This window comes from Trichechus manatus, unplaced genomic scaffold, assembly GCF_000243295.1.
Source record: "Trichechus manatus latirostris isolate Lorelei unplaced genomic scaffold, TriManLat1.0 scaffold00232, whole genome shotgun sequence".
Lineage (NCBI taxonomy): Eukaryota > Metazoa > Chordata > Mammalia > Sirenia > Trichechidae > Trichechus > Trichechus manatus.
This window is the reverse complement of record NW_004444168.1, coordinates 918,950-929,251: the sequence shown is the minus strand read 5'-3', so window position 1 is coordinate 929,251 and position 10,302 is coordinate 918,950. Positions and strand designations below refer to the sequence as shown.

General features: G+C 37.2%; 1 protein-coding gene across 2 annotated transcripts in view; it reads left to right on the top strand.

Annotated features, from left to right (window-relative positions):
* Positions 1-9,329, top strand: part of ZNF215 (zinc finger protein 215) — a 15,715-nt gene extending 6,386 nt beyond the window's left edge. The window contains exons 5-6 of one of the 2 annotated variants that reach the window (XM_023743042.1): positions 1,576-1,592; positions 8,513-9,329. In XM_023743042.1, the coding sequence (XP_023598810.1) occupies positions 1,576-1,592; positions 8,513-9,326 (831 nt within the window). In that variant the 3' untranslated portion in view covers positions 9,327-9,329. Of the gene's footprint in view, positions 1-1,575; positions 1,593-8,466 lie in introns of both variants that reach the window. The other variant, XM_004389092.2, reaches the window with a different exon arrangement.
* The last annotated feature ends 973 nt before the right edge of the window (positions 9,330-10,302 follow it).

The window sequence follows — 10,302 nt, the reverse complement described above, 5'->3', positions numbered from 1 at the left end:
TCTTTGATCTTCATCAGTAAGTGCTTCAAGTCCTCTTCATTTTCAGCAAGCAAGGTTGTGTCATCTGCTTAACGCAGGTTGTTAATGAGTCTTCTTCCAATTCTTGTCCCATTCTTCATATAGTCCAGCTTCTCTGATTATTTGCTCAGCATGCAGATTGAATAGGTAAGGCAAAAGGACACAACCCTGACGCACACCTTTCCTGACTTTAAACAACACAGTATTCCTTTGTTCTGTCCAAACAACTGCCTCTTGATCTATGTACAGGTTCCTCATGAGAACAATTAAGTGTTCTGGAATTCCCATTCTTCGCAATGTTATCCATAATTTGTTATGATCCACAGAATCAAATGCCTTTTCATAGTCAATAAAACACAGGTAAACATCCTTCTGGTATTCTCTGCTTTCAGCCAGGATCCATCTGACATCAGCAATAGTATCCCTGGTTCCATGTTCTCTTCTGAATCCGGCCTGAATTTCTGGCAGTTCCCTGTTGATATACTGCTGCAGGTACTTTTGAATGATCTTCAGCAAAATTTTACTTGCATGTAATATTAATGATATTGTTTGATAATTTCTGCATTTGGTTGTATCACCTTTCTTGGGAATAGGCACAAATATGGATCTCTTCCAGTCGGTTGGCCAGGTAGCTGTCTTCCAGATTTCTTGGCATAGACAAGTGAGCACTTCCAACACTGCTTCCGTTTGTTGAAACATCTCAATTGATATTCCATCAGTTCCTGGAGCCTTGTTTTTCACCAATGGCTTCAGTGCAGCTTGGACTTCTTCCTTCAGTACCATTGGTTCCTGATCATGCTACCTTTTGAAATGGTTGAACATCGACCAGTTCTTTTTGGTATAATGACTCTGTGTATTCCTTCCATCTTCTTTTGATGCTTCCTGCGTCGTTTAATATTTTCCCTGTAGAATCCTTCAGTATTGCAACTCGAGGCTTGAATTTTTTCTTCTGTTCATTTGAGAAATGCCAAGCATGTTCTTCCCTTTTGGTTTTCTATCTCCAGCTCTTTGCACATGTCATTATAATCTTTATTTTGTCTTCTCTAGCCACCCTTTGAAATCTTCTGTTCAGTTCTTTTACTTCATCATTTCTTCCTTTTGCATTAGCCGCTCGAAGTTCAAGAGCAAGTTTCAGAGTCACTTCTGACATCCATTCTGGTCTTTTCTTTCTTTCCTGTCTTTTTAATGACCTCTTGTTTTCTTCATGTATGATGTCCTTGATGTCATTCCACAACTCGTCTGGTCTTCAGTCATTAGTGTTCAACAGATCAAATCTATTCCTGAGATGGTCTCTAAATTTGGGTGGGATGTACTCTGTTTTGTACTTTGGCTCTCGAAGACTTGCTCTAATTTTCTTCAGTTTCAGCTTGAACTTGCAGATGAGCAATCGATGGGGGCAATTGATGGTCTTTTCCATAGTTGGCCTCTGGCCTTGTTCTGACTGATGATATCGAGCTTTTCCATCATCGCTTTCCACAGATGTAGTCAATTTGATTCCTGTGTATTCCACCTGGCAAGGTCCTTGTTTATAGTCACCATTTATGTTGGTGAAAAAAGATATTTGCAATGAAGAAGTCGTTGGTCTTGCAAAATTCTATCACGCGATCTCCAGCATTGTTTCTATCACCAAGGCCATATTTTCCAACTACCGATCCTTCTTCTTTGTTTCCAACTTTTGCATTCCAATCACCAGTAATTATCAGTGCATCCTGATTGCATGTTCTATCAATTTCAGACTGCAGAAGTTAGTAAAAATCTTCAATTTCTTCATCTTTGGCCTTAATGGTTGGTTTGTAAATTTCAATAATAGTCATATTAACTGGTCTTCTTATAGGCTATGGATATTATCCTATCATTGACAGCGCTGTACTTCAGGATAGATCTTGAAATGTTCTTTTTGATGATGAATGCAACGCCATTCCTCTTCAAGCTGTCATTCCCAACATAGTAGACCATATGATTGTCAGATTCAAAATGACCAATACCAGTCCATTTCAGCTCACTAATGCCTAGGATATCGATGTTTATGCGTTCCATTTCATTTCTGACGATTTAGAATTTTCCTAGATTCATAGTTTGTACATTCCGCGTTCTGATTATTAATGGATGTTTGCAGCTGTTTCTTTTCATTTTGAGTCATGCCACATCAGCAAATGATGGTCCCGAAAGCTTGACTCCATCCATGTCATTAAGGTCAACTCTACTTTGAGGAGGCAGCTCTTTCCTAGTCGTCTTTTGAGTGACTTCTAACCTGTGGGGCTCATCTTCCAGCACTATATCAGACAATGTTTTGCTCCTATTCGTAAGGTTTTCACTGACTAATTCTTTTCAGAAGTAAACTGCTGGGTCCTTCTTCCCAGTCTATTTTAGTCCGGAAGCTCAGCTGAAACCTGTCTGCCATGGGTGACCCTGCTGGTATCTGAATGCTGGTACATAGCTTCCAGCATGATGATTCTTTACCTAGATAAATCCTAAACTCCTTCAGACCTCAAATAGATGCACATTTCCTCAGGGAAGCTTTTCTTGTAGGCTTTTTTTTTTTTTTTCCTATTGTATACTCTCAGAGCGCCGTATTCTTCCCCTTTCAGCTCTTATCACAATTATATTTTACATGTATCTGTGTGAGTCTTTGTCTCCCCTACTAGGCTATATGTTTCTTGAGGGTAGTGACCACGTCTCTTTTTTCCCTACCATTATATCCCCAAATATAAAAACCTGTTGCTGTTGAGTTGATTCTGACTCATAGCGACCCTATAGGACAGGGTAGAACCGTCCCATAGGTTTCCAAAGAGCAGCTGGTGGATTCAAACTGCTGACCTTTTGGTTACCAAGCTTTTAACCACTGTGCCAAAATATAGGAACCAAAAAAAAAAAAAAAAGGATAGATATTTGATTATGGGAAAGATAAAATTATTTCACTTGTTTTGGTCATTTGTGATTCAGTGAATGGTTATATCCTTTTTATATTAAAACTTTGTTGTTGTGAGTTGCTGTCAAGTCAATTCCAACTTGTGGTGACCACATGTGTTTAGGGGTTTTAATTGATATATTAAGATCTTATTGATAAAGTGGCAAATGAGATATTTCTAAATTCTGTTTTTGTTTTTTGAATTTTATTTATGGGTGTTCTGCCATAGATTTTTAAATTTATATTATCAGAACTATTTTCCCATTTTTTTATCTATTAATTTTATACATAATAATTTTTCTGTCCCAAGACTGAGAAGCATATTCCCCGATTGTCTTCTAGTTTCATCATTTAAATATAGCTTCATTCAGTCTGGAATTTATTTTGGTTAATGTAATTTATTTTCCCGTGTAATTCCCAAATGAATTATGACAGATTAAAAATGGCCACAGATTTTTTTTTTAATCATCCTCTCCATCAAGATTTTAATCCATTTCCCCACCCCTTGAATCTGGATTGGCTCTGTGACTGTTTAAGCAATAAAATGCGGCAGATGTGGCACTGTATCAGTTCCAAGTCTAGCCTTTAATAGGATTAGCAGCTCCCACTTCTTTCTTTTGAAAGTCAGTATACATGTACAGAGTTCAACTACCCTGATATCACCATGCTTGTGAGAAGCCCAACTTAGCCACATGGAATGAGAGATGCCAAGTGAAGAACATTAAGGTGTCAGAGTGAAACGTTCTTGGATCTCCCATCCACTTATCAGCTGAAGCCAGACAAATGACCCCAGCCAACAGCAAACACAGGAGCCTCAGACATGTGAACCCAGTCAAGCTGTTCCAGCCAGCTCACAACTGATTCAGGCCATCCCAGTTGGGACCCTTGATGCTGTGGAGCAGAGACAAGCCAGCCCAGTGTTCCCTGTTCTGAATTCCTGACGTGGAATTATGAGCAAAAGAAAATGATTGTTGTTTTATGCTATTGAGTTTTGAGATGGTTTCTTATTTAGCTTTAGATAACTGAAACAAACACTGGTACCTTAATGTAGGAAACTGCCATAATAAAAACCCCAAATGTGTGACATTTGTTCTGGGACCAGGCAGAGGATGGAAGCTGGAAGGGACCCAAGGAGACAATTAGTGAAGTCTGGAAAGCAGAGAGGAAATTCTTCTTAAAAGCTGGAAAAAAGTGACTCTGGTTATGTAATGGTGGGAAGTATGGTCACTGTCACCTTAGTAACATAGGAAATAGAAGATGTACCTAATGAACTTGTGGATTTAGCTAAGGAAACTTTCAGGGAGAATCCTGAAAGTGCCAACTTGCTTCTTTTAGCTGCATATGATCAGATAAGGACAGAAGGAGATAAATAAAGAAGTGTCCAGTTTTCAAGCAGAATGTAGAGGAAATATTTTAGAGCCAGGACTTGCTGAGTTTGAAAATAAAACTATTTCTCAACAATAATCTCTCACAGTAAAAAATATTCAGAGGAAGAAATAATGTCAGGGGCAAAGATCAAATCCAATGTGCTATCAGTAAAATGTGGTTTCACGGTCAAGATCTCAAGGAGGCAGCTCTAAGACCATTTGTTAAAAGTTTAGAAATATTTTAGGAGATCTTTACAGATGCTCTCAGCTAAGCAGAATGACTTCTAAGAATCTCAAGTTGTGCCTCTTGGAACCTATCTGCTAGAGTCTAGAGGGGTAAGTATATTAAGGGCTCTCTCCCAAAGAATCATGACTCTGCCAAAGTAGAGAAGAACTGTCTTGAGATTTGCTGGAATGTCTTTTACTTAATGGAATAGATTGTAATTTGATAAACAGGAATCCCACATTGTATTTAAGGGAATAATAACATGAATGGAAAGAAACACAGACAGTTCAAAACAAAAAGAAGCCTTTGAACATGTGGGAAGCAGGCTGAGAAAGCTCAACTGTAAACACAGCTATTTTTTATGAAAAAGTTAGGACAACTCAGAGGACAGCAGTAAGAGCCGCAGATAATCAGTACCAAGGAGCATATCTGAACCCATTCAAAGAACTGATGACATGTACCCAACTGAATTTCAAAATTGCAATTGACCAATTACTGCTATATGTCTTCCATTTTCCTCCTAAAATGGGACTATCATAGTTTTCCTGTCTCTGCCTCACCAATGTATATTGGGCATGTGGGAGCAGACTACTTGATTCTTTAATTCATATGTCTTCAGAGAAGAGAACCAAACCTGAGGAGCCTCTTCTGAACCTGGACCTAATTTAGATGATGAAATCCTGAACTTTCAAGCTTAATTCCATAATGGGATAAGATCTTGGGAGTCTTAAGAGAGGGTAAATGTATTTTACGAGGGGGAAGAATATAAGTAATGTGTGGCCAAAAAGACTGAGGTGGATCAAAAATGGCTGCACATTCTTTGACACTATAGAGAAGTGGAGTGTTTTTTTTTTTTTTTTTTCTCCCCTTGAATCTGGACTGATCCTGTGTCTGTTTAACCAACAGAATATGGAGGAAGTGCTAACTATGCCACTTCTTGGTCTAGCCTTTAAGAGATGGAAAGCTTTCAATTCTTCTCATGATGTTCCCTCTGAGAACCCAGCCAGGATGCTGTGAGAAGCCCAAGTTATATGAAAGGAGGCCACATGTAGAGGCCAAGTATAGGTGCCATGGTACACAGACCAGTTGAGTTCCCAGTGACAAACAGCATCAACTTCCAGCCATGTAAGTGAGTCATCTTGGGCATTCCATCTCAATTGAGCCGCCATCTCCAGCCAACATCATGTGGAGCAGAACTCTTCAGTCAATTCACAATATTGTGAGACTTAATAAAATAATTGCTGTTTTAAGTCACTTAAGTTTTAAGGTAGTTTGTTAGAAGCAATAGATAATCAAAACTATAATTATTCCAGAAGCATTAATTGAATATCAAAATTCCTAATTGTTATTTCCCTAGGTAAATCTTTGTTGTTCTCTTCATGTTTGTACAACTCATTTTTTCATGTAAATCTCTCCCTCTGTTTTTAAAATCATTGTCACGTATTTTGTTATTTTCAAGTCACTTAGACATTTGCTGAAAACTACTAATATTTTTGTATTAATATAATTTATAATATACTTAATATTATATTTAAATATATTTTTATAACTGGCCTTCTTACAAAACTCTAAATTGATAAAATAGTTTTGAGGCTGAGTCTCTTGAATTTTCTAGTTAGAAAATTATCATTTGCAAATAATAGCTTTCTCTTCTCTTTTCTAATAATTAAATTTCTCATTTCTGTTTTATGTGTTTTTCTATCATTAGTTAAGTATTTCAGGTCAGTATTAAATAACTGTGGTAATAGGCATACTTAGCTGTTGATTTTGGTGGCAATAATATTGCCACTAAATTGCCTCATAATGCATGCGAAAGCTGGACAATGAATGAGGAAGACCGAAGAAGAATTGATGCCTTTGAATTATGGTGTCGGCGATAAATATTGAATACACCACGGGCTGCCAGAAGAACAAACAAATCTGTCTTGGAAGAAGTACAACCAGAATACTCATTAGAAGTGAGAATGGTGAGACCTCATCTCACATACTTTGGACATGTTATCACGAGGGACCAGTCCCTGGAGAAGGACATCATGCTTGGTAGAGTAGAGGGTCAGCAAAAAAGAGGAAGACCCTCAATGAGATAGGCTGACACAGTGGCTGCAACAATGGGCTCAAGCATAACTATCGTGAGGATGGTGCAGGACCAGGCTGTGTTTCGTTCTGTTGTACATAGTGTCACGATGAGTTGGAACCCAGTCGACGACACCTAACAACAACGTTGTTATAGCTTTACATATGATATTAACCCATGATTTGTTCTCACTAAACAGATTTTAAATCATTGACTTATGCCTGTCCACTAATTCCAAATTCACAGACTGTGCTTTATCTTACTAGTTATATAAGAATTTTTTTCCTGCCTCTAACCTAAAACAAGAATGAACTCTTTACACCTTAGTTTATAACCCTAATCCTGGGTCTCTGCCTACTTCTCTCCTGGAGATCAGCCCATGCCAAACCATCTCTGCCTTCCTTTGGCCTCTCTGACAAACTCCAGTGACTTACCTGTATTTACTGATTAAAATCTATAGGTTTTAACTAGTTAACCAAAGCTCTCCAAAATTTGGCTTTATATTCTCTATCCAAATTAACCTTCTACTGTCTCTAACACACTTACATCATTAGTTCTTAAATCTGGTTGTGCATCTGAATCATTTGGTGAGTCTTTAAAGTATGTGCACGTGTGTTCTCCTGGGTGCTCCAGAAGATTCTGATTCAGTAGTCTAGCTTCCAGCTTGGGTATTGTACAGACAAATGATAGTTTCTGCTAGAAATTAGACTAAACCAGGTTTAACTGGTATGTACTTGACAAAGTTGGAGGTATCGTGAGAGCTACTTTGAAGTGAAAGTCATTTTCATAAAATAAAATAATAGTATTTAAACACAGATTAGATATGAGAGATGAAGGACAATGGTTGCTCAATCTCTTCATGAGCTTTAGTATAAATATTAAAAGAAAAATCACTAACTAGAGAAAACTAAGGACATCGAATGAAATTCCACATAGAAAGTGATAACCGAAATCTCTCGTTTATTTAGTTGGAGAAAAATAGGACACTTAGTGGAGGTTCTGGAGACTGGTGAAAACAAAGAACAGTAGTATATGTGAGAACTCAAAGCTGAGAATGTTACTTGGGTATCAATAAAGAGTCGAGGACAGAATCACTAATCATACATGCAGTTATGTGGAAAAAAAGAAAGGGAAGTCAGTAAAATTTAACTTTCAAAATTGTTGGAGAGGTACAGAGTAGAAGCTGATAAAACAAAGAAACTGAAGACAAAGTAAAAGAGGACCCAGTCTTAATCAGAACAGGTGAAGTTTTGAATCCTAGGAAATTCAGTGGAAAAATACAGCATAAATGTTAGAATTTTGTGATTTTGAGCCCAGAACAAAGATGGTTTCCCTCCTACCTTATTTCACTATTCTTGTTGCCTTCATTAAGTACAGGGAATAATTGCAGTTGGATGGAGAATAAGGACACTATTATTACAAATTTTCTTTTAACTGGTTAAGATATGTTGCCTGGGAACATAGACATATTCCTAAAGATATGATTAAATTGGTATTTTAGGAGAGCTTATTTATTATTGGTGAACAACTTGGGTTAAAAGAGAAAGGAAGATTAGGTAGAACCGTCAATGACTAGTCATGAAGTAGTGATAGCTTAAACTGTGATGTGCCACACCATCCCAGTTTATATGCTGATATTTTACCAAAGCCATATGTCCTCTCTTTAGTATTTTTAAGTAGTGCTTTTCATATTCTATGATCTCCCAACCCCCTTTATAACATTTTTATTTCATTTAGTTCTTCTGCCAGTTGCCTCATATTTTCATTCTGTACTGAAGACTGGTAAAACCTGCATATACCCTTAAATAGTTTAACTCCCTTTCCAAATTAAGCACTTTTTCTTTTTCTAGTTCATGGGATTTTTTCTTTTTAGACAGGGAGACTATTTCAGAAAACCAAGATTCAATTCCAAAGCAGAGGATTTCCGGAGAAGAATCATCCCATGAAGTGATTATGACAAGTAGACTCTCTTCCTTAGATGCCTGGAAAGATGATAGTTGCTTATACAGAAACCAGGAAAGTCAGGACATATATTTGCCACAAGAAACTTTCATTCAGAAGGCAATCCACACTGAGGAGAGAGACTTTAAATGTGCTGAATATGAGAAAAGCTTTAATGTTAAGTCATTTAACTCTATTTGTGATATACAACAGGGAATGCCTATGAGAAAGGGATTCCCAAAGTGTAACAAATTTAAAACCAACTTCAAATTTAATTTAGACTCAATAGGTAAGCAACATTCAGAATATAATGAATGTGGGAATACCTCGAACCAGAGTACAGATACTATTCAACACCAAGAAACTCATACCACCATGAATTCCTATGAATGTTATCAATGTGGGAAAGCCTTCAGCCGGAGTTCATCCCTTATTCGACATCAGGTCATTCACACAGGAGAAAAACCATATAAATGCAGTGAATGTGGGAGATTCTTCAACCGACGTACAAACCTTAATAGACATCAGAAAATTCATACTGAAGCAAAGATCTATGAAAGTAATGGATGTGGAAACACCTTCAGTAAGAATGAAGATGGTGAAAATCAAATACTCCGTTCTGGAAATAATCCCTATGAATGTGTTGACTGTGGAAAATCCTTCAACCGGAGCTCCTCCCTTATTCGACATCAAATGATTCATACAGGAGATAAATCATTCAAATGTAAGGAGTGTGAGAAAACCTTTTTCAGGAGACCAAACCTTATTAAACACCAAAAACTTCATGTTTGAGAGAAGTACTGTAAAAGGAAGAAATGCAAGATTAGTCAGAGTACAGAACTCATTGAACTTCCACATATTCGTGCTGGAACGAATCCCATGAGTATACAGAATGTAAAAAAATGTTTGCCAGAGATAATTATTTAATTGATGTGATAATTAATATTGGAGAGAAGTCTGTTATGGGACAGAATTCTGTTTGAGAAGCTATACCAGGCTCCCAAATGAAGACACAAGGGTCTGCAGTTAAAACGTACCACCACACAAGTTTTTGTTATTATTCTTATATCCATTATCCTCACTTTTCCCTAATTGACACATGGGATCTATATTATATTCATCTGATCTATTGATGAAATAGACATTAGGGAGAAGCCAAGCAATACCCTAAGAATTGATATTTAATAAAACTCAAACTTTCAGTCCTTTATAAAAAAAGTCACAAGAAACCAGGAGTTTATGAGAACATAGAAGGACACTTCTAAGGACTGATCCACAGTGCCAGCCAATTACTCCACCCCTGATTATATCCTTGGTTGTCCCAGTACTAGGTGGAGACTAGAACTGGGAAAGTGTTGTCAACTGCAATGGAAGATAGATGTATTGTTTCTGTTTATCTATATGTATTCTTTAAAAACTTCATTAAAAAAAAAAAAAAGTACTCTTTTGAGATCTAGGCTGGAGAGGCATACATAGCCTGAGGTATATCATTTATCCCAGACAGTATAAGGCCAATAAAGTGTCCTAATACTCTGTGCAATAGAACTGCCTCTTCTCTAGGCTACCTCAGGATCCCAAAGGGGTCTTGATCCAAGAAGCTTGCTGTAATCTACCCAAAAAGACTCATACTGGAGACATTCCCATTGAATGAAGGCGGTGGCTTTCAGTCAGAGTTCATACCTTATTCAAAAGCAAAAAAATGTATATTGGAGTGAAACCCTAAGAGTTAATAAATGTGGAAAATTATTCTGTGTTCATTTTTTCATCC